Raw genomic sequence first — 25,783 nt, 5'->3', positions numbered from 1 at the left:
CACGAAAGAATACATGGCAAAATGTTTATATCTGTATTCTTTCTTATGGTGAAGAGAATACTGCATGTGATTCACATTTTGTCAGGTTCCTATTAGCAACCATCTCTTCTCACAGCTAGGAAAAAATTCAGAATGTAGAGTTGGCCATATTGACAAACATCCCAAACAGTCTTTCCTGTCGGATTTTTGTAGTACATTGAAATGCTGCTACATTCGAAGATGAACAATACAGAATTTGTATTTACTTCGTTGGGTAATGTATGAAAATGCAGTGGTCGAAACTCAGGGCGGAGAAAAAAAAGCTCGTCTTCCACCTTTTTTTTAAATTTATTTACTGACGCAGAGATTTTGGCGCCAGTATTTATCTTTGTGCCTACAAAGCATGCCTGTGTAGCGGTACATATATTCGACGGCAGAAATTAGTTGCGGCGGCACCTACCAACATTTTTTAGAACTTCCGCTTGGTTTGTACTCAATTCTAAGCCGCAGGCGGTTTTTTGGATTACAAAAACCGGAAAAAAAGTGCGGCATAGATTCGAGTAAATACGGTATTCATTAGTAATGATATATGATGTGACCATCAAAAGTTCAAGCTTTACGTCCTTTTTTCACCACAATAGCTAGAGTGGTAAGTGTAATTGCAGCATATTGTGTTGGACATTATAGCAATGTGATGACCATTTAGAAAAAAAATTCTGCCTGAAAATACAAAAAGGTTGTATCTTTAAACTGTGCAAAGGAAATTTTTCTCCTAATTGTTGTCTGGCTGTTTTAATTCCATTGTTGACACTCGCCAAAATATGCTGGAAAAAGTAAATACATCGATGTTTGTCATGCAGTGTAACCAAAATGTGGGCTTGAAGTTGGGGTCAGTCATTATAAAATGGACAATAGACTAAAGTGTCATAATTTTGATGTCCATTCCATTGACTGGTACTGACTTAAAACATTATATATGTGATTGTTAATTAGAAGACTTGGGCACTGTCTTTTGTAATAAAGGGGAGATATAACTTGCTGAAGGTTGTAGTTATAAAGCCAGTAAAGCAGGAAAGAAAAGGAAAATTGTATGACTTGTTGGCTGAAAAAGTGAGATGTAAAAAAAACCTGATAATTATATACTACTGTGACGATAAGAGTATGAACATTGAGCTGGTACATAGTTCTAAATATGACCAGTGGATCCACTGAACTTAATGTCTGCTTCTAATGGTTGACGTGCTATCAGTGGTCTCATGCGTTCCCTACATAGATACTGGATAAAGATTTAAATTTAAGTATTAGTTCTCACGCCTGTAATCAGGAAATGTTGTCGTCGTCGTCGTCGTCTTCTTCTTCTTCTTCTTCTTCTTCTTCTTCTTCAGTCCTGAGACTGGTTTGATGCAGCTCTCCATGCTAATCTATCCTGTGCAAGCTTCATCTCCCAGTACCTACTGCAACCTACATCCTTCTTAATCTGCTTAGTGTATTCATCTCTTGGTCTCCCTCTACGATTTTTACCCTCCATGCTGCCCTCCAATGCTAAATTTGTGATCCCTTGATGCCTCAGGACATGTCCTACCAACCGATCCCTTCTTCTAGTCAAGTTGGGCCACAAACTTCTCTTCTCCCCAATCCTATTCAATACCTCCTCATTAGTTACGTGATCTACCCACCTAATCTTCAGCATTCTTCTGTAGCACCACATTTTGAAAGCTTCTATTCTCTTCTTGTCTCAACTATTTATCGTCCATGTTTCACTTCCATACATGGCTGCACTCCATACAAATACTTTCAGAAACTACTTCCTGACACTTAAATCTATACTCGATGTTAACAAATTTCTCTTCTTCAGAAACGCTTTCCTAGCCATTGCCAGTCTACAATTTATATCTTCTCTCCTTCGACCATCATCAGTTATTTTGCTCCCCAAATATAAAAACTCCTTTACTACTTTAAGTGTCTCATTTCCTAATCTAATTCCCTCAGCATCACCGGACTTAATTCGACTACATTCCATTGTCCTCGTTTTTACTTTTGTTGATGTTCATCTTATATCCTCCTTTCAAGACACTGTCCATTCCGTTCAACTGCTCTTCCAAGCCCTTTGCTGTCTCTGACAGAATTACAATGTCATCGGCGAACCTCAAAGTTTTTATTTCTTCTCCCTAGATTTTAATACCTACTCCACATTTTTCTTTTGTTTCCTTTACTGCTTGCTCAATATACAGATTGAATAACATCAGGGAGAGGCTACAGCCCTGTCTCACTCCCTTCCCAACCACTGCTTCCCTTTCATGCTCCTCGACTCTTATAACTGCCATCTGGTTTCTGTACAAATTGTAAATAGGCTTTCGCTCCCTGTATTTTACCCCTACCACCTTTAGAATTTGAAAGAGAGTATTCCAGTCAACATTGTCAAAAGCTTTCTCTAAGTCTACAAATGCTAGAAACGTAGGTTTGCCTTTCCTTAATCTTTCTTCTAAGATAAGTCGTAAGGTCAGTATTGCCTCACGTGTTCCAACATTTCTACGGAATCCAAACTGATCTTCCCCGAGGTCGGCTTCTACCAGTTTTTCCATTCATCTGTAAATAATTCGCGTTAGTATTTTGCAGCCGTGGCTTATTAAACTGATAGTTCGGTAATTTTCACATCTGTCAACACCTGCTTTCTTTGGGGTTGGAATTATTATATTCTTCTTGAAGTCTGAGGGTATTTCGCCTGTCTCGTACATCTTGCTTACCAGATGGTAGTGTTTTGTCAGGACTGGCTCTCCCAAGGCCGTCAGTAGTTCTAATTGAATGTTGTCGACTCCCGGGGCCTTGTTTCGATTCAGGTCTTTCAGTGCTCTGTCAGACTCTTCATGCAGTATCGTATCTCCCATTTCATCTTCATCTACATCCTCCTCCATTTCCATAATATTGTCCTCAAGTACATCGCCCTTGTATAGACCCTCTATATACTCCTTCCACCTTTCTGCTTTCCCCTCTTTGCTTAGAACTGGGTTTCCATCTGAGCTCTTGATATTCATACAAGTGGCTCTCTTTTCTCCAAAGGTCTCTTTAATTTTCCTGTAGGCAGTATCTATCTTACCCCTAGTGAGATAAGCCTCTACATCCTTACATTTATCCTCTAGCGATGCCTGCTTAGCCATTTTGCACTTCCTGTCGATCTCATTTTTGAGACGTTTGCATTCCTTTTTGCCTGCTTCATTTACTGCATTTTTATATTTTCTCCTTTCATCAATTATATTCAATATTTCTTCTGTTACCCAAGGACTTCTACTAGCCCTCGTCTTTTTACCTACTTGATCCTCCACTGCCTTCACTACTTCATCCCTCAGAGCTGCCCATTCTTCTTCTACTGTATTTCTTTCCCCAGGAAATGTACCACACTAAATCTCTTCCCCTGGTCAAATTCAAATGATAATACCTTGTATCAACAGGATTTGTGTTTCTAGCATTTGTATTGTTTGGGGTTAGCCACAGTTTGACAGTGGCCATTGAGGTGGGTTGACAGCATTTTAGGTGTGATATCCAGATAGAATACTGCATAATAGCTGCAGCAATACATTACATTAAATCCAGTTTACTTTGTCATATGATATTCAGAAGTGAAGTGCAAAATATTGTAAGCGGATAACACATTTAATTACAAGGTGTACAACTTTGCTTCCACCGTTTGCAAATAGGTGGCGGGAATAGTAAGTAGCGGTCGAAAGAAACAGTTTGCAGACGTCAGGCAGTTAGCTTGGTCCTCATTCAAACATTAGACGATTTGTGCCTGCATCATAAAGTTGTTCTCGATTGAAAATGTCAGTTTACGAGCCTAATTCTCATCATTTTGGGAGGTGTTACTGTTTTGTTTCAGTATAAAGAAAACAGCGGCTGAGTCTCACGAATGCTCTCAAGTACGTGTGGTAAGGACACTATTAGTGAAAAAACGTGTTGTGAGTGGTTTCGACACTTCAAGAACGGTGATTTTAACGTCACAGACCAGCATAGTGGTGAAAGAGAGAATGTTTTCGAAGATGCAGAATTGGCGACATTGCTGAGTGAAGACTCACGTCAAACTCAAGAAGAATTGGCACGATTAGTGGGAGTTACACAGCAAGCCATTTCAGAACTTCTCAAGGCTATGGGCATGATTCAGAATGAAGGAGCTTTGGTCCCGTGTGAGCTGAAACCAAGAGACGAACGGCATTTGTGTGTTTGTGAACAGTTGCTTCAGAGGCAAAAGCAGAAGGGATTTCTGCATCGCTTTGTGACAGGGGACGAAAAATGGGTTCATTGTGACAACCCTAAATGCAAAAAATCATGGGGATAACTCGGCCATGCTTCCACATCGATGGCCAAACTGAATATTCATGGCTCCAACATCATGCTCCGCATTTGGTGGGACCAGCTCGGCGTCGTGTACTACGAGGTGTAAAAACCTAGTGAAACTATCACAGGTGCTCGTTATCAAACGCAATTAATGCGTTTGAGCAGATCATTAAAAAACAAATGGCCACAATACAGAGGGGGACACGATAAAGTGATTTTGCAGCACGACAACGCTCGAGCCCACGTTACAAAAGAGGTCAAAACGTACTTGGAAATGTTAAAATGGGAAGTCCCCACCCGCCATATTCTCCAGGCATTGCTCCCTCTATCGCCTGTTTAGATCAATGGCGTATGGCCTGGCTGACCAACACTTCCGATCTCACGAAATCACAAATTGGATCGATTCGTGGATCTCTTCAAAAGATGAAAATTTTTTCAACGCAGGCTTCGTACACTACCCAAAAGATGGGAGAAAGTAGTGGCCAGCGATGGAAAATACTTTGAATGATACATATGTAACCAATTTGTTCCATTAAAGCCTCAAATGTTGGGAAAAAAACAGTGGAAGCAAAGTTGTACACCTTGTACATTATGTAAAGAACATTAATATAATAATGTAAATGGATAGGTAAAAAATCTACTCACCAAGCGATGGCAGGAGAACACACACACAAAATGGTTAAACTTTTTCAAGTTTTTGGAGCCAGTGGCTCATTCTTCTGGCAGAAGAGTTGCAGAAGGCAGAGGGGTGAGGAAAAAAGACTGGAGAGGCTTAGGAAAAGGGGTAGAGTTCAGGAAAGTCACCCAGAACCCCGGATTTGGGGAGACTTATGAGACAAGATGAGAAGTAAAGACAGACTGTTGAGAACAGCACCAGTCAAGATTTGAAAACCTGAGACCTTAACAGTGGAAGACAGCATACAATGTAAAAGAAAGAGTACTACTAAAATGTCGTGCACGAGTTAATAACAGTAAAAAAGCTAAGTAAATTGTACGTAACAGAGGTGGGAGGGAGATGGCGAAAAATAGACAGGTCAGGAAATGACAGACGTAGAAAATTAAAATGGAGTGAAGACAGTAGTAGTTACTGTGTATAAATGCTGAGAGAGAAGGAATTAACATAAATTAAGGTCAGGTAGGTGGCGAGAACCAAGGACATCTTGTCCTTGGTTCCCACCTGTGGAGTTCTGAGAAACTGGTTCTGGGGGAGGAAACCACACGGTGCATGTGGTGAAACAGGCACTGAGGTCATGACTGTTGCGTTGTAGAGCATGCTCTGCAACAGGATAGTGTGTGTCGCTTGTATACACCCTCTGCCTGTTTTGCCCACCACACCTAGAATAGCTTTTTGTCGCCCTTCCAATCTCTATAATTTCCTTGTCAGACTGTATGCTGCTCCTGCACCATTTCCCTATCATATGGCTCCTACCCCTGTGACCGTCCCGCTGCAAGACTTACCCTATGTGCCCTCATTCCATCACCTATTCTGGCCCTGTAACTGGCAAAACATGTACTATCAAAGGGACAGCCACCTGTAAAACATGTCATATACCAGCTGTTATGTCAACACTGTTCAGCCTTTTACATGGGCTTGACTACCACCCAGTTGTCATTCAGGAAGAATGGGCATAGGCAGAAGGTGTATACCAGCGACACACAATATCCTGTTGCAGAGCATGTTATACAACACAACAGTCATGATGTTGGTGCCTGTTTCACCACACACGCCATGTGGATTCTTCCCTTAGAGATCAGTTTCTCAGAAGTCCACAGGTGGGAACTAAGGACAAGATAACCTCGGTTATCGCCACCCACATAGCCTTAATTTACTTTAATTCCTTCTGTCTCAGCATTTATTCACAATAACTAATCCTTTCTTCACCCCATTTTAATTTTCTACATCTGTCATTTCCTGACCTGTCTATTTTCCACTATTCTCCCTACCACCCCTGTTTCATACAATGGAGTTAGCTTTTCACTTGACTTGTACATGATGTTTTAGTAGTAATCTCAGTAAACTCTTCTGCCATAAGAAGAGGCCACTGGCTCCGAAAGCTTTTAAGGGTTTAACATTTTTGTGTGTGTGTTCTCCTACTGCCACGTGGTGAGTAGATTTTTTTATCTATCCTTTTACATTGTATCATCAATAATTCATTATTTTCATTGTTAATATAATAATGGAAATTCCTGGGGGGAAATTCTAATAATGGAAACTGTAAAGGTAACATATTTTTGTTTTGTATCAGTTAGCTTTGCAAAGTTCTCAGGAATTTTTGTTTGTCGAATGCTCAACATCTCAACTGTACAGTAAGTGTTTATCTTTACTGCTCCTATTCAGAAATGAAGGGAATATTTGTAGATAATATTCTGGTTTAGAAACCATGAAAAAGGGCCAACTGACACATTTTCCTACAGTAAGCTGAAGTAGACAACTTTGGAATAGGGAAAATCATTTTTATAAAAAAAAAAATTATCTTTACTGCTCCTATTCAGAAATGAAGGGAATATTTGTAGATAATATTCTGGTTTAGAAACCATGAAAAAGGGCCAACTGACACATTTTCCTACAGTAAGCTGAAGTAGACAACTTTTGAATAGGGAAAATCATTTTTATAAAAAAAAAATATTAAATGGTAACAAGAGCTTATTCTGATGTCCTTGATTGCAGGTTATAGGTGAAAAAAGAGTACTTCTTTATTCACCAACTGATTCGGATGCCTTATATCCTCCAAAAAGTGGCTTGGTTACTAACACGGCCCAAGTAGACCCAGAAGCACCTGATTATGAAAGTTTCCCTTTGTACAAAGAAATCTCAGCAATGGAAACTGTGCTCTTGCCAGGAGAGATGCTGTACATTCCACCTGGATGGTGGCACCATGTAAGAGCTTTATCTACCAGTTTCTCTGTTAGTTTCTGGTGGATGTGAAATTAAACAACAAATAAGCAAAATCTGAAGAAGAAAGATAATGCAAAGAATTGTTGGATAAATGTATTCGTTTAAAGATCACAAAACAGGTAATAACTATAAGAACTCCTTACTAAGCTGTAAAACATAATTTTTCTGAAATGAAAATGTTGTGTGTCCATAATGAGACTTTTTGAACATACATTCTTCTGTTTCAGATAATTTACCAGTGTGATGAAGCAGAGCTATTATTTTGTGAAGTATTATTATAACTAAAGCACTTAAATTCGTATATAATCAAAATTATAAGCATAAATTCTACTGTGAAAATGAAATAACTCATTCATAATCCAGAATTTGAGTACCGGATGTAAAAATTAGAAAATTGAAAGTTCAGTGATGGCACATTCAAGAATTGTGAGATTTATTTGGGTTTAAGGTAGAGATTTGATGATCCAGAGGTTTTGTGTTTGATCCTTAATCCCCAGTTGGTACTAGAATTTTATTCTGGCAGTTAATGTCACATTTGTAACCAACACACTTCGTGTTCATTAAAAAGACTGTGTCATCTGTGTTTGCAGTTAAATTACACATTCACTATTATTACTGTCCTTCGTGCATTGTTTGGCTGATTCTGTTTTGGATCAAATGGCTACATAAGTATGCCGCCTTCAAAATGTTGTTAAGCATTGTGGAGTTTTCAGATTAATATCATTACTTTTATGATTTGTTGTAGAAACGTCAGTATTGGTCTGCTTGGATTCGGATGATGAACACTATCATTATTAGAGAAACAAAAAAGCAGAATTTTTGGACAATTTTTTCAGGTGGAAAAATTGACAATGATCTATTTAATTTTGATAAAGGATGTGATTTAAGGTGTATTTACCATTTTTATGCTCTCCTGTAATGTTTTTCAATGTCTGTTCTGCATGATTTATTGAGTATAGATAAAAAGAGATGTACTAAGTTGCTGAAATTAGTAATTTTAACTAAGTATGCTAAAATGCTGCAAAAATGAAATTTAAAGTGTTATCCTGATACCCAGCAGTGCCTTTTAATAGAATACAACCTATGCTCAATAAATATGGTGAAGAATTTGCAGGAAATATGGTAGGTTTGTGAACTAAATATGCATATTGGGCAAAGGCAACGTGTGAGATGAGCTTACGTTAAGCATCCGTATGGTTCTGGATTGAAGCATTGTCCTTATTGGTGTTTCATCCAAGGCAAGAAGAGTAAGTATTTAGCAGGGGCAAGATACAGTGAATCAAAGGAAGGATGGAGCAAAATAACACCTTTAAATGCAAAGGAGCCGCTGCACAGTATGGCAGTATAGGGCGGGCTGCGCATCGTTATGCAGTATTGCCAGGGTCCATTTGTTTAAGTATTGTGGTGCACGTCTCATTCACTCTAGTTTGTGGCCAAAAATTTTCACATAGGTAGCTGCTTTCAGTGCCCTGAATTGGATCATTTTAGCTGTAACCTTTCAGGATTTCATTAACCCTGAGCAAAGCCACATCATGCTTTGCCTCATCAATTCAAAATTGTACTTCAAGCAACACAACTCATCACCCATAAAGGTCCATTCAGGAAAGGTGGGGTCTCTATCCACTGTTAGTGATTTATTTGGGAATAAATGTGGAACCATATGCTCTTTTTGGATTTTTTATACAATTTGTTGTACGATTAACATATCATTAGATGGATGTGTTACAAGAACATTATATCATGGGCCAAGTGCAGCTAGATGCTGGGGAAAACAGCAGAACTTTAGCTGTTGATAGTTAAATGTTTTTGAAAAGGAAAGGTTGTTATTGCTAATTTAAATCACAGTTGCAGTTTGTCATCCATAATTGATAGATTAAAACTGCCCCCCCCCCCCCCCCCCTACGCACTTCCATCCTGCCATGTTTCTGGTCATGAGTTAGTTCATGAGGTTGGAACTGCAGACATAGTTTTAGCCTTGCCCAATTTTTCCGTTACAATTCTATAAACACCTCCCATATTGATGCTTTTGTAATGTCTGCCATCATTTCAACTGCCTGTCAATGACCTTTAGTTGAGATTCAGAGAAAATTCACTGTGTTGTTACCGCAGAGCCACTAAGGAACATTTTTCCACACAAGCGATTTATCACTTGGTGCCACTTATCCCTGCTCCCCTCCTCTTTTTTCCTCATACATTTTCACTCTTGTCAGTTTTTGCATGGGCTGTATACAAATCTTGTACTTGGCCACCCCTAACACCTCTCAGCTTGGTGCCCCAAGCGGTTGGTCTTAATTGTGGAATGCCCTGTACAGAAATGTTAGAATTGCGATGCCTCTGGTGCACACCAAGTGATGGCTTTTGACACTTGGGACTTAAATTAGCTCTGTACCAGTGGTACAAAAAGTTGCAGGCCCAACGGGATGCCCCAACCATTATGGAAATGCTTGTATCACTTGTATACAAAAGCACTATTTCCATGCTTCTGCTGCAGCATGAGGTGACAGTTGCTTGCCATTTGCCCAAGTTTGAAGCAGAATTCTATTTTAGAACGTAAGTTTTTCAGGCTGGACAGTATTACTGCACCACGCCTTACTTTCACAATGCATACACAAAATCTACTTATCTGGGCAACCACACGGTTTCGCAAGCAAATGGTGACAGGTTGACTTTGAGGTATTTCACACCAGCAACTCGTTCATCTTATTTATTCTTCATAGGTCGTATTTCTCGTAACACCAGAGGTGTTTTATAATCCTGATGTTAATTGTTAACGTATTTTTGTGTAAATATAAAGTCAAGAAAACAAGACTTTTTGTATCTTATTTTCTTGTTGAGGCAATAAATAACATTTATTTAATGTGTACAGTTTTTATTTTTCACAAAACCCATTTGTTTAACTTCTTATGTTTGGGACTTAAAATCTTGCTCTGTTGTAGCCCAAACTCACAAAACCATCAAAGATAAGAAAAGTTGTTTAATAGTGATGTAGTAGCGGACAAAAGCTGAGGATCGCTGTAGCGTATGAAGTTTGAGGTCTGTTTATTGATGTAAATAACAACAGATTTTTCAAGGTTGAGACAGGAGAACTATCTACAGCTGCAGACAGAGTAAGATGAGATATGAAAGAACTGGTGATAACGTGTTTATATGTTGTACTCTGAAACATTGACGTAAAATGAATTTAAAAAATAAACAACAAAGCCAGACAATAAGTGATACTCATCAGTAACAAATATGGATTTGTGCATTTTGAAATGCATTTTACTTTATTTTTTAATGTACAGTACAGCAGGTTTTCTAATTAGGGTTCAACTCAAGGATGGCAGAAAAATGTGCCCCATAGTCATGCTGCTAAAAACTATGTATTGAGAGATCTACATGTATAGTAACATGCACTGCTCTATTTTGCGAGATATGGAGCCAGATTAACGATTATTTTTCTGGTACACCAGCCAGCCTTGTAACATCCCTTGCTGGGTAGGTTACACTAAAAGAAAACTGCTGACGAAGAATCCGTTTACCGACCTGCACAAGGAATTGGGCAAATGTGTGTGTCTGTTTGAATAAAGCAGCTCTTCAGGCAGATTGTAATCATACACTTAAATCCTGTGTATTTGTTCAGTGCCAGATAATTGCTCAGATACAGCTTGCAAAATAAATAATTGGTTTTTATAAAAAATGAAAAGGTTCATTGACTGATACTTTAATTCAGATGATAGATGCTTAAATAAAAAATCTGGATAATATCTTAACAAAAACAAACATAAAGAAATGCTGCTCAATAAGTGAAAGTCCTAGGCCATATAATCAAATTAAATGAAATTGAAGTTTCCAAATATCGACAATATTCTGAGTCCAAATGATTGTGAAACTGTCCAGAGTTAGTTCGAAACTTGTACACCTGATGCAGCAGTTTTTCACACATCTCACTGTTTCTGGTTTAGGTTTAGGAGGATGCATCACTCTGGTTTAGGTTTAGGAGGATGCATCACACACACACACACACACACACACACAGTAGACATGGGACAAATGTAACAGCTTCCAGCCACAGCTGTCTGCCACCAATTGCTGGTTAGATATTGTTTGTGGCTGTATGCATTTGTGCACAGCAATGCTTAAAATGGTTTTGTGCAGTTTCAAGACTCGTAAACACAGTTCAGTTTTCGTAATTGTGGCTGTATAACCAAATTCAAAGCTGCAATGAATTTGTCTCCTTGATACAGAGAGTTTGTTGTACTTAGTTTTAATGTGGGTAGTCTGTAACATGTAGGTCAATTTTAGTCGTATTTTGGAGTCAGCAAATGGCAGTTAGTGGAAGGCCCCAGTAAAATGGCTGGCAGCTAACCCCACAGCAACCTACTCCAACCAGCTGGACTTTCCAAGACCCATGTGAGTACACCAGCAGAAACATGCCATCCCCTCAGAAATTCCCACAGCCTTCACCTTATTTATCTGGCCTTGCCCACAACTTAACTAGCCCTGTTCTGTCAAAAACATGTCAACCACTAACTGCCAAGTGCCTGATGGTCGTAATCTTGCAGCCTGCACGTGGTTTCCAGTGATTTTTCATGCTTGTTTTGGAAAATGGTCCCCAGTCTTTTGACTTTCAAGTCACTATACACAAACAGTTGAAGTACAGTAACACACATGCTACAGTAGTTTGTGATGCACAGGCAGTTACAACACACAAATTTCTTCCCTGTGTTAATTGATAGCTATGGTGACAGGAAGTGCAAGTCACAAAGTAATTGCCAAATCATAAAATAGAAAAGCAAATGCAGTAAACATGAAACGGTTGCTAGAAAGACCAACAAGAATTTCTTATTGTGAATGTTTTACACCTTCCAGTACTCTTCAAGAAATATATTTTTCACATTGGAAACATTTTTATAAGTAAGTTGGTACGGTGGTCTTGAAAGTATATAAATGGATACAGAAGAAAAGTACTTTCTTTCCAGAACACAGCATAATTTGTGCACTGGAACTTGGATATTGTGTCACCCTGTCCCCCTTTAGACAGGGAGATCGGCATGGTTGGATGAGTTATATCCACAGTGGTACAGCTAGCATTATTGAGAGCAAACACATCAGAAAGTTACCTGTGGAGAGGCCACATGTATGGTTCTGAAGAGTAGAAGGTACCTTTTCAGTAGCTGCAGCAACAAGCTGTCTGGTGAATGAAAGATCTGGCCTTGTAACAGTAGCAAACATGGCCAAGCTGTGTTGATTCAGCAACATGTCTGCAAACAAGGGAAAACTGTGGTTGCTGTATACCCTGAGGATGTGCAGTACTTCTGTATGGCTTAATAATGGTGGCATGCTTCTTGATATACAGAAAATAAACAGCCACCCTTGATAGTTCAAAAATCTTACATGCTAGAACATTTTGAAAGGTAGATTGGAGTTCTATACATACTAATTGGGATATCACATCCCAGAGATGCAAAACAGTTGTTCAGTGGCGTAATGAACAAGAAAATTGGAATGCAGATAAAATATACTATGAATAACATAGTGAATGGATTATTACAGCCTAGACACACACAGCCATGAACCGTTACAGTAGTGGAAGCAGACGTGAGTTAGATTATAAAAGTCAATGTTTTGGTCACGTGCTGCTACCATTAACGCTGCTGGCTGGTTTTGGCTGTACAGCCATCATCGGATTTAATGATTACAGCAGCAATACATAGGTGTGTAGTCAATATCTGGTGAATACTGGCAATGTTGTAATCATTAGATGTGATGATGGCTGCCCATAAGACTGGTAATCAATTTTAATAAAGTAACGTGTGACCAAGATAACTTTTGAATCTAATCTTGCACAAAGATCACAGGTATTTTCCACAGCCCAAACAGCATCTTTTCAAGAGTACAGTGCATGCCTACTAACTCTGCACATGAGTTTTGCGGAAAAATGTATGATGAGATAGAGATTATTCAGTACAGTGCAAGATATGAAAATTTACTTCTAATGGTGGACTGAAATTGACTTCTGGAAAAAGAAGGAATATCTGAGAGAACATGAACTAGAGGCAGGGATTGAAAGGGGGAACCACATGCCAGAATTTCACACACTGCACAATTTAATCATTACAAACATTTAGGTTAAGAATCGTGAAAGAAGGTTGTATATGTGGAAGAGATGTGGAAACACCAGATATCAGATAGAATATACTGTGGTAAGATGGAGACGTAGAAACAAAAGCTGAAACTGCAGAACTTTTCCAGGGCAGATATGGACTCTGACTGTAATGTGTTATGAACTGCAAATTAAAATGGAAGAAAGGTAGGAAAGTAAGGAGGTGGAGCTTGGATAATTTAGAAAAGACATACGTTGTTGAGTGTCCCAAAGGGAACGATAGGCAGTGATTGAAATACAGTAGGCTTCATTGAGAGATGAATTAGTGAAGGCAGCAGAGGAACAACTTGGTGAAAAGACAAGGCCGGGCAGAAATCCTTGAATGATACACAATTTATTGGATAAAATATAAAAATGAAGCAGGCAAAAGGGATAGAGATGTGTAGAGAATGCGACTGACAGAAAGCGGCAAAGCAGTAACAGCTCGAGGACAAACGCAAAGTTATAAAAATACACATGCCAATGTCAATGTCAGATGCTGTAACAGGAAAATAAAAAAAATAAAAAAAATCTTTGGTGAAAAGATAATCAGTTTTATGAGGATTTAGATACCAGATGGCATGCAACATCTAAAGAAAGATTGAAATGTGGAATTTGAAGGCAATGAAAGACCAAGTAAAAGCAAGATGCCTGGAGTAGATAACATTCTCTCAGAATTATTGAGGTTTTTGGGAGAATCAGCCATGATGAAACTATTTCGTGTGCAATTTATGAGAAACCCTCAGACTTTGAGAAGAACTTAATGAAGGCATATGCTGAAAGGTGTATTCTGAAACTGTCAATTTAATAAGTAATGAGTGAAAATACGAACACAACATATCTGCAGAAATGTGAAATGACTAGTAGAGGTAACTGTGGGGGAAGACGAATTCTAATGGCTCTGAGCACTATGGGACTTAACATCTTAGGTTATCAGTCCCCAAGACGAATTTGGGTTCCAGACAGATATAGAGATGTGCGAGGCAATGCTGACCGTACTACTTATTTTAGAAGACAGACTGTAGAAAAGATTGTAAAGAATGTGACAATGTTTATTGGAATACACCCTTTGAAATTCTTAAGGCAATAGAGATAAAATACTGTGTGTGAATGAATGGTTATCTACCACTTGGGGTAAAACCAGACTAGACAGTCAAAAAACATGAAAGGCAGGTAGTAGCCAAGAAAAAAGAACTAAACAGAGTTGTAGTCTGTCTGCCATGTTACACAATCTGTACATTGAGCTAGCAGTAAAGGAAAATAAGGTTAAATTAGGAAAGGAAATTAAATTTAGGTTGTTGTTGTTGTTGTGGTCTTCAGTCCTGAGACTGGTTTGATGCAGCTCTCCATGCTACTCTATCCTGTGCAAGCTTTTTCATCTCCCAGTACCTACTGCAACCTACATCCTTCTGAATCTGCTTAGTGTATTCATCTCTTGGTCTCCCTCTACGATTTTTACCCTCCACGCTGCCCTCCAATACTAAATTGGTGATCCCTTGATGCCTCAGAACATGTCCTACCAACCGATCCCTTCTTCTGGTCAAGTTGTGCCACAAACTTCTCTTCTCCCCAATCCTATTCAATACTTCCTCGTTAGTTATGTGATCTACCCATCTAATCTTCAGCATTCTTCTGTAGCACCACATTTCGAAAGCTTCTATTCTCTTCTTGTCCAAACTATTTATCGTCCATGTTTCACTTCCATACATAGCTACACTCCATACGAATACTTTCAGAAATGACTTCCTGACACTTAAATCAATACAGGATGTTAACAAATTTCTCTTCTTCAGAAACGTTTTCCTTGCCATTGCCAGCCTACATTTTATATCCTCTCTACTTGGACCATCATCAGTTATTTTGCTCCCCAAATAGCAAAACTCCTTTACTACTTTAAGTGCCTCATTTCCTAATCTAATTCCCTCAGCATCACCCGACTTAATTAGACTACATTCCATTGTCCTTGTTTTGCTTTTGTTGATGTTCATCTTATATCCTCCTTTCAAGACACTGTCCATTCCATTCAACTGCTCTTCCAAGTCCTTTGCTGTCTCTGACAGAATTACAATGTCATCAGCGAACCTCAAAGTTTTTATTTCTTCTACATGAATTTTAATACCTACTCCGAATTTTTCTTTTGTTTCCTTTACTGCTTGCTCAATATACAGATCGAACAACATCGGGGAGAGGCTACAACCCTGTCTTACTCCCTTCCCAACCACTGCTTCCCTTTCATGTCCCTCGACTCTTATAACTGCCATCTGGTTTCTGTACAAATTGTAAATAGCCTTTCGCTCCCTGTTTTTTACCCCTGCCACCTTTAGAATTTGAAAGAGAGTATTCCAGTTAACGTTGTCAAAAGCTTTCTCTAAGTCTACAAATACTAGAAACGTAGGTTTGCCTTTCCTTAATCTTTCTTCTAAGATAAGTTGTAAGGTCAGTATTGCCTCACGTGTTCCAGTGTTTCTACGGAATCCAAACTGATCTTCCCCGAGGTTGGCTTCTACTAGTTTTTCCATTCGTCTGTAAAGAATTCATGTTAGTATTTTGCAGCTGTGACTTATTAAGCTGATAGTTCGGTGATTTTCACATCTGTCAACACCTGCTTTCTTTGGGATTGGAATTATTATATTCTTCTTGAAGTCTGAGGGTATTTCGCCTGTTTCATACATCTTGCTCACCAGATGGTAGAGTTTTGTCAGGACTGGCTCTCCCACGGCCGTCAGTAGTTCCAATGGAATATTGTCTACTCCGGGGGCCTTGTTTCGACTCAGGTCTTTCAGTGCTCTGTCAAACTCTTCACGCAGTATCATATCTCCCATTTCATCTTCATCTACATCCTCTTCCATTTCCATAATATTGTCCTCAAGTACATCGCCCTTGTATAGACCCTCTATATACTCCTTCCACCTTTCTGCTTTCCCTTCTTTGCTTAGAACTGGGTTTCCATCTGAGCTCTTGATATTCATACAAGTGGTTCTCTTCTCTCCAAAGGTCTCTTTAATTTTCCTGTAGGCGGTATCTATCTTACCCCTAGTGAGATAGGCCTCTACAGCCTTACATTTGTCCTCTAGCCATCCCTGCTTAGCCATTTTGCACTTCCTGTCGATCTCATTTTTGAGACGTTTGTATTCCTTTTTGCCTGTTTCACTTACTGCATTTTTATATTTTCTCCTTTCATCAATTAAATTCAATATTTCTTCTGTTACCCAAGGATTTCTACTAGCCCTCGTCTTTTTACGTACTTGGTCCTCTGCTGCCTTCACTACTTCATCCCTCAAAGCTACCCATTCTTCTTCTACTGTATTTATTTCCCCCATTCCTGTCAATTGCTCCCTTATGCTCTCCCTGAATCTCTGTACAACCTCTGGTTCTTTTAGTTTATCCAGGTCCCATCTCCTTAAATTCCCACCTTTTTGCAGTTTCTTCAGTTTTAATCTACAGGTCATAACCAATAGATTGTGGTCAGAGTCCACATCTGCCCCTGGAAATGTCTTACAATTTAAAACCTGGTTCCTAAATCTCTGTCTTACCATTATATAATCTATCTGATACCTTTTAGTATCTCCGGGGTTCTTCCATGTATACAACCTTCTTTCATGATTCTTAAACCAAGTGTTAGTTACGATTATGTTGTGCTCTGTGCAAAATTCTACCAGGCGTCTTCCTCTTTCATTTCTGTCCCCCAATCCATATTCACCTACTGTGTTTCCTTCTCTCCCTTTTCCTACTGATGAATTCCAGTCACCCATGACTATTAAATTTTCGTCTCCCTTCACTACCTGAATAATTTCTTTTATCTCGTCATACATTTCATCAATTTCTTCATCTGCAGAGCTAGTTGGCATATAAACTTGTACTACTGTAGTAGACATGGGCTCTGTGTCTCTTGGCCACAATAATGCGTTCACTATGCTGTTTGTAGTAGCTAACCCGCTCCTATTTTTTTATTCATTATTAAACCTACTCCTGCATTACCTCTATTTGATTTTGTATTTATAACCCTGTTATCACCTGACCAGAAGTCTTGTTCCTCCTGCCACCGAACTTCACTAATTCCCACTATATCTAACTTCAATCTATCCATTTCCCTTTTTAAATTTTCTAACCTACCTGCCCGATTAAGGGATCTGACATTCCACGCTCCGATTCGTAGAACGCCAGTTTTCTTTCTCCTGATAACGACATCCTCTTGAGTAGTCCCCGCCCGGAGATCCGAATGGGGGACTATTTTACCTCCGGAATATTTTACCCAAGAGGACGCCATCATCATTTAACCATACAGTAAAGCTGCATGCCCTCGGGAAAAGTTACGGCTGTAGTTTCCTCTTGCTTTCACCCGTTCGCAGTACCAGCACAGCAAGGCCGTTTTGGTTATTGTTACAAGGCCAGATCAGTCAATCATCCAGACTGTTGCCCCTGCAACTACTGAAAAGGCTGCTGCCCCTCTTCAGGAACCACACGTTTGTCTGGCCTCTCAACAGATACCCCTCCGTTGTGGTAGGTAGAAGAAATAAAAAAGCTTGTACTTTGAAAATCAATTGGACGTATAGCTAGTGTCTTGGAAAGAGGGGTGTAAGATGACCACTAACAAAAGTAAAACAGTGGTATTTGAGTGTAGTCAAATCTGGGGGTGCTAAAAGAATGAGATTAGGTGATGAGACACTAAAGATTGTAGAAGAATCTTGCTACCCGGGGCAGCAGATCAATTGACTGTAGCAGAAGTAAAGAGAATTATATAACAATATTATGAAGAGGAAAGTTGCTGCTCACCATACAGTGGAGATGCTGAGTTGCAGATAGGCACAACAAAAAGACTGTCACAAACAAAGCTTTTGGCCATTAAGGCCTTTGTCAACAATAGAGGTAGACGCACACCCACACACATGCAAACACAGCTCATACAAATGATTGCAGTCTCAGGCAATTGAAACCACTGTGTGTGTATATCTATTGTTGACAAAGGCCTTAATGGCCGAAAACTTTATTTGTGAGTCTTTTTTTGTTGTGCATTTCTGCAACTCAGCATCTCCACTATATGGTGAGTAGCAACTTTCCTTTTCATAATATTGTTACATTCCATCCTGGATTTTCCATTGTTTGAGAATTATATAATATAGATTAGCAATAGCAAGAAATGTTGAGAATTATATAATGTAGATTAGCAGTAGCAAGAAATGCTTTTATGAAAAAGAGGGAGAATATAAATGTAAGTATTAGAAAGTGCAGTCTGAATATATGTCGCAAATCTAGATCTTTTCAGAACACCTTGACTAAAAGAAGGCAATAAGTTAGTAGGACGCATTGATGCATCAAAAAATACAAGTAGTTAACTGGTTACCGAGGGAAGTGTCAGGAGTAAAAACGGTGGAAAGAGAGAAAGAATAGGCAGGCTCACTTGGATGTATGGTGCAGAAGTTACGCAGAAATGAAGAGACTTGTACGTGAAAGACTAGGGTGGAGAGCAGCATCAAATTAGAATGTAACAGAAGCCTACATCACCATATTCTTTCTTTGGAGAGCCAGCACTCAAATCTTTGTCTGGAACCCTTGTTAAGATTTTTTGTACTTGAGACAAATGGCAGGAGGTGATTTCTTAAACTCAACTCCTGTTTAGCCCAATCTGGGTGTTAGCTCTATCCCAAATATCCTTGATAATGATAAGACGTTAAATGATAATCTTACTTCTATTCCCTTTTCTTGAGGATCTTAGCCTGAAGTACACTGTACAGAGTATTGCTTGAATGTGTGCTGAGTAATGAAAATTTGCACCAGACTGGTACTGGAACCTGGATTTTTTGCTTCTTGTGTGTGGTCACCTCAACCACTGGGCTGTTTGAGGTATTCTCCAGCAGTGCCTCATACAGTACTTTCATTCCACTGATGTTTCCATGTAAGATTCCTGAGTACTGCTCACAAGAAGTAGAAATTAGCCCCATTGTGGCACAAGTTATCATTGCTTGCCAATATTTATTACATTGCGGACTTAGCAAATCTGATCAGTTTCCTCTGAAAAGGAGTGTACGAGCATTTCCATAAAATGTAAAGTACATAAGGATGAAAAAAATTATTTTATATATATTTTTTAATTTAAGCAAACTTTGATAAAAGACTGGTAATGAAGAATTTATATTTGCAGTTAAAACTAAATTTTTGTGTGATATGTAATGAGAAATAAGAAGACAGGATTTTTCATAAAAATGGCACATGCTAATTAGCATATATTTGAATTTTTTTGTATCAATGACAATGTTTGAACTGAATAAAAACAATAATGACCAAAAGGAGAGACAAACCAGCAATCCAGTGGTTACCAGCCTCGAGTGCTGTCGAGTCTTTCCCATATTTATGTTTTTTGCATTTTCCAGAGATGGTTGTAGAACATGCACCTTCATTTAAAAATTTGCATTTGCTAGAACTTGGACCTAGACTCTCACGTGGCAAGCAATGACAATGTTTGAACTGAATAAAAACAATAATGACCAAAAGGAGAGACAAACCAGCAATCCAGTGGTTACCAGCCTCGAGTGCTGTCGAGTCTTTCCCATATTTATGTTTTTTGCATTTTCCAGAGATGGTTGTAGAACATGCACCTTCATTTAAAAATTTGCATTTGCTAGAACTTGGACCTAGACTCTCACGTGGCAAGCAAGCTCTTTACCGCAGCGCCATACTGCCTGTTGGAAAACTGAAATTATTTTAGGATATTAAAATGCTCTTGGAAAGCTTCAAAGTTGATTTTCTCAAGACTTTTTGGGAGTTGCATCGAATTGCTTTTGGTGATTGACATCCAAGTTCAGAACATCATGTACCATAAATATAAAAAATTATAAAAATCTGGTTGCCGTGTGGTCTTCTTGTGCGATCATTTCATGTCATTGTAGTTTTATTAGCTTTATGCTCATTGATCTGTTCATGTCATTTCAGTTAACCTCAGTCAGTCAAGACCAATTTTCTCAGTATTTTGTAGTTTTTATAAATGCCTCATTTTTACAACTGCACGTTTGTTTCAAAGTTTCTACAGAAAAACAAACTCAGCTTAAAGAAATGAAATCTCATGTATAACACAGCTTCAAACTTCTGATTACATATAAGTTAATGTGTTAAAATATTTGACACTAAGCATATAACTGTCATCAAGGTTTGAAATTATATGTAAAGTTTCTTGCAAGCTGTGAAGTGCTCATATTCTCTGGTGCTGGGTGGATGTAATACAGGAATTTATGTGTGGTAAATTATGCTGCCTGAAGATATATATACAGTTTTATCTTAATGCTTGTCTTACTGTGTTAAACTTTTAATGTAAGATTACACTTCTTAATGAGTAGATCATGACAGAATTTTAAATTCAGTCAGTAATTATATGAAATACTAATAATTAAATTTTTGTTGCCCATGGAAGCTGTTAGGTAGGCATTCTGAAATTGGGATTGGTTCCATGAACCAGAGTAGCTATTTAGTGATATAGGTTAAACAAAGATAATGAATCCAAATATGTGGCAGGTTATAACCCAGTATTTGTTGAAAATTGGGGCTATTAACTCAAAATAAAAATAATCTAGATGCAGCTACATGAAGGAAGTGTAAAAAAAAGTTTCAGATGTTCACTGTTCTTTGGAAAAAAGAGCTACTAAGGAGCGTTCCAGTAATAAACGAAACGAACAACTTTGTATTCTACAACCTTCCATAATGCATTAGAGTGTAAGGACTTACAAAAAGCCCATTCAATTGGAGGAAATAAAACTGCGGAGATAAGCATCGCAAATGTAGTTGTGAAAGTCAAGATTCGTTGTTATGGTACAGACAATGGTTGGCAGTACTGTGGAAACAATATGTCATCTTGTGCTGTTCATTTATTTTATTTGTGACTTTGCGTGTGCATGTAAGGTAACTCGTGATGCCATTATATAGTTTGGGAATGGCAGGAGAGAGGAAATTCTTTGAATATCGCCTGCCTCCTTGCCAAGCATATCTTTGTAAGGTGGACTGACAATGGGACCACGCCTATTTGTCATTACCGATTTCATTCAAATTTATGGTACATGCAGGGCTTGTCCATAAATGAAAGTGACAAAAGTTGGAGCTGCAGGTGGCCAAGGTTGTAGACGAAACAGCAGTTTTGGAGTTGGTTGGGTGAGGCATCGGGCACTTGCGATAGCATAGTTTCCACCAAAGATAGTGCAGCAGAAAGATAACAGAATGGTAATCCGAGGGCTGTGGGGTCATATCCCTATGTGGAAACATTTTTATTTTAAATTTTTGTGTTACTTACACTGCAAGTAAACGGAGATAATGTTCAATGCAGGTATTTTGCATTTGTTAGTATTTCCAGAAAAAGCATGAAAAGAAGAGGCGAAGGAAAATGTGGGATTATAAATTTCCAGGAAGGGATTACAAAGTGTACATGAGATCTATATAAATAAAATTAGATACTTTTATTATTTTGCATGCATGCATTATTTACACATGCTGGGGTGATCGCATCATAAAAAAACGGGGAAAACTGTAATTTCCTTTATTTTTTGGACATGTTATAAAAGCCACTTTTTTACAGTTACATATTTGTTTTAAAGTTTCTATAAAAAACAAACTCAGTTTCTGTTCATAAAAGGTTCGTTTTCATCGTTTGGCAGCACATCACACTTAACACATTATTTCGCCAAATATTCGTGATGAACAGTGAAATGTACGAGGGTTATTCCAAAAGTAAGGTCCGGTTATAAAAAAAAAATCAAAACTAAAATGTTTTTTCAAAACAATTGTTTTATTTACATTCCTTACATCTTTATCTATTTTTCTACATAACTTCCATACTTATTTAAACATTTTTCACATCGTTCAACAAGCTTTTGAATGCCCATGTTATAGAAATCGGCCGCCTGTGACGATAACCAGTCCTTAACTGCTTCTTTCACTTCATCATCTGTGTCGAAGCGCTTGCCGCCGAGAAACTCCTTTAAGTAACGGAACAGGTGGAAATCACTTGGCGCCAGGTCCGGACTGTAAGGAGGATGGTCCATCTGTTCCCATCCAAATTTCTTGATCAGAGCTTGCGTTTCATTTGCAGTGTGGGGTCTGGCATTGTCATGCAACAACAAGATTCCAGACGACAAAAGACCACGTCGCTTATTCTGGATTGCACGTCGAAGTTTAGTCAGGGTAGCGCAGTAGGCGGCTTTATTAATCGTTGTTCCTCTCTCCATAAAGTCGACTAACAATACTCCACGTCTATCCCAGAACACAGTCGCCACAACCTTACGTGTTGAGATTGTCTGCTTTGCCTTGACCTTGACTGGCGATGACGTGTGACGCCATTGCATTGACTGACGTTTAGACTCTGGAGTGATGTGAGAAACCCATGTCTCATCCCCTGTGACAACATTGTCTAAAAGACTGTCACCTTCCTTATGATATCGCTCCAAAAAATCAAGAGCAAAAGCCATTCTTTTCATTCGTTGGGGCTCAGTAAGCAGCCTGGGAACCCAACGGGCACACAATTTGTGAAACTTCAAATGTTCAGACACAATTCTGTACAAAGTTGTTCTACTCACATTCGGAAAATGCATGTCTACGTCTGTAATAGTGAATCGGCGATTTTCACGAATTTTTTTGTCAACCGCATTGACCAAATCGTCTGAAATCACTGATGGTCGGCCACACCGTGGTTCATCGTGCACATTATCCCGTCCTTCATTAAAAGCTCGCACCCACTTGCGCACTTTACTGTCGCTCATTATGTTAGGACCGTACACTTCAGTAATCTGCCGATGGATTTCCGCCGCTGAATTGTTTCTTGCAGACAAAAACCGTATCACTGCCCTTACTTCACAATCGGCGGGCTGATCAATTGTCTTAAACATTGTAAAGTGACACTGTGAACTACACTCAGCAACAGTAACAAAGCGAATGGCGGCGTTTGACGCGCAAGGCTTGCCGGGAGTCGGCGCGCATGCGTGTTTTGTCATTGGCGCCAAATTTCAATAGTTACGGCGAATCGGACCTTACTTTTGGAATAACCCTCGTATTTTGATTCAATCTTCTTGGGGTACGGTATATTTTTCTGTCTCAATGAGAAAAGAGCTGTTTTGAAGCTTCCCTTGCATTTAAAAAAGACATCACAGTGTTCCACAAGGGAAGTGCATCTGGGGGGAGATCACTTTAATACCGAACAATGGCAGTCCTCCTTGATCTTGAAAAATCTCGTCATATAATTATGGATTTTGTTTGTCCTCCACATGAGTCAATTATCAGAAGTAGTTTGTTCTCTTGCACTTAAGCTTCAATGGATCAGTCAAAAAATTTTTGTATAAAAAATGTAATGGTGACATTCCTCACATGCTCATCCATCACTTTTTTAATACTATTTTAAGCATTCATAGACTCTTGGCAATAATTTTCCAGATAGCATATTGTGCTGTATTCAAGTGGGTTACTTTGTTCATTTTTTGGTTTATGTAATGTAAATAATGTAAAAGTTGAAAATAAAAAAAATAAAAATAGTTTCTGCATTGGGATTCACGCCACATCTCTGTTGGAGTGCACTCAGCAACAGCGATACCTACAAGACTGCATCGCATACCTCGTCGAACTGCAGCAACTTCTACTGTATTATTTCTATGTGATATTGGAGTCATTATGTACAGGTGACGAAAATGACACTATATGTCATGCAGTCTGTCAGGTCTGGAGGAACTCAGTGCCACACAATGCTACCTGATTGGTTCTCAGATGTTTCATTCACTCACACCTTTTCCAGACAACTCCAACACATCATCTCCATTTGATCTCAGTACGACAATGTAGTCATCCCTGGCAGTGTCAGTGTCCACACATCATCTACTTGTGACCCTAGTCAGTAGTGCATTTCCTGCTTCTGTGTCCCTACTGTAACTTTCTACAAGATTATCAGCACCCTAGACCCATCTGTTTGCAGAGGCCATTCAGATTACCACCACACATGATTCGCACCACAAAAGCAGCAGTCAATGAATTCTTTCGTACTGGGATCGTGAGATCTCCTAATAGTTAATGGGCTTCTCCCATTAGGATGGTGCCCAAGGAAAATGGGTCAGTATGACTGTGCAGAGAGTGTAGGGCTCTTAATGCCTTCTCGATCCTTGAGCTGTCCTATACTGAACATACAAGATAACAATGGCAGTTATCGCTGAAACATCCAGTTTTCGGTTACACTGGTTCTCTCATCTCCAGTTTAACGTGACTTTTAAAGTCACTTAAAAAATTGATTTCTGAAATAACCAATTTTCAGTTTTTTATTCCTATTACTACCAGTAATAAATGTAAGCTTCAAAGATTGATAAATTCTAATGAAGATGAAGAAGTAGGAGATCATGATCAATATGGGGTTGAGACTGCTGCTAAAATTGGTCTCAGTGTCTCCAGCAAAGATTACAAAGGTGGAGGAGACAGGTGAAGTGACAGCATGAGTGAAAGGTTGCAAAATAAAGACTTCCCTGCATCGTCACTTTTGGGTGGTATCGATTTAATTAAATTCACCTTCTCATCCATGGAACAATATGGTTATTTTCTCATTACATTAGGTCACAAATATTTTGTGCCGCCTCCTGTTTTAAATTTTTTAAAGCAAATGGATTGTACTTCACTGCTAACACACTTCATAAAATACGAGGGGTGTTTGGAAAGTCCTTGCAAAAATAAAAACTACTTACGTGTTTGGGGTAAACCTTTTTTATTTTTCGACATAGTGTCCTTTTAGACTTACACACCTCGTCCAATGCTGTTCTAATTTGTTGATCCCTTCCGAATAATAGGAGCTGTCCAAGTCTGCAAAATAGTTATTAGTTGCTGCAATCACCTCCTTGTTTGAATAAAACCTTTGTCCCACCAGCCATTTCTTCAAATTGGGGAACAAATAGTAGTCCGAGGAAGCCAACTCTGGAGAACAGGGGGAGGGGGGGGATGTGAAACGAGTTGGAATCCTATTTCCATTAATTTTGCGACCACAACTGCTGAGGTGTGCGCTGGTGCACTGTCGTGATGGAAAATGACTTTTTTGCGGTCCAATCACCGGCGTTTTTCCTGCAGCTCGGTTTTCAAACGGTCCAATAACGATGAATAATATGCACCTATAATAGTTTTACCTTTTTCCAGATAATCAATGAGGATTATCCCTTGCGAATCCCAGAAGACAGTCACTATAACCTTTCCAGCTGAAGGACTGGTCTTTGCCTTTTTTGGTGCAGATTCTCCCTTGGTAACCCATTGTTTAGATTGTTGTTTGATCTGAGGAGTATAGTAATGTATCCATGTTTCATCCACAGTGATGAAGCAATGCCTAAAGTCCTGCGGATTCTTCCTGAACAGCTGCAAACCATCCTTGCAACACTTCACACGACTCCATTTTTGGTCAAGCATGAGCAATCACGGAACCCACCTTGCTGTGATAGCTTTCTCATGTCCAAATGTTTATGCAAAATATT

At 38.9% G+C, this 25,783-nt stretch overlaps 1 protein-coding gene across 2 annotated transcripts in view; it reads left to right on the top strand.

Moving 5' to 3' along the window:
- Positions 1 to 10,058, top strand: part of LOC124593703 (bifunctional peptidase and arginyl-hydroxylase JMJD5) — an 87,841-nt gene extending 77,783 nt beyond the window's left edge. For both annotated transcript variants that reach the window (XM_047132010.1, XM_047132009.1), the window contains exons 7-8: positions 6,974 to 7,320; positions 7,429 to 10,058. In XM_047132010.1, the coding sequence (XP_046987966.1) occupies positions 6,974 to 7,231 (258 nt within the window). In that variant the 3' untranslated portion in view covers positions 7,232 to 7,320; positions 7,429 to 10,058. The remainder of the gene's footprint in view (positions 1 to 6,973; positions 7,321 to 7,428) is intronic.
- The last annotated feature ends 15,725 nt before the right edge of the window (positions 10,059 to 25,783 follow it).

The sequence above is a fragment of the Schistocerca americana genome, chromosome 2, assembly GCF_021461395.2.
Source record: "Schistocerca americana isolate TAMUIC-IGC-003095 chromosome 2, iqSchAmer2.1, whole genome shotgun sequence".
Lineage (NCBI taxonomy): Eukaryota > Metazoa > Arthropoda > Insecta > Orthoptera > Acrididae > Schistocerca > Schistocerca americana.
This window is presented reverse-complemented; position numbering and strand designations above follow the sequence as displayed.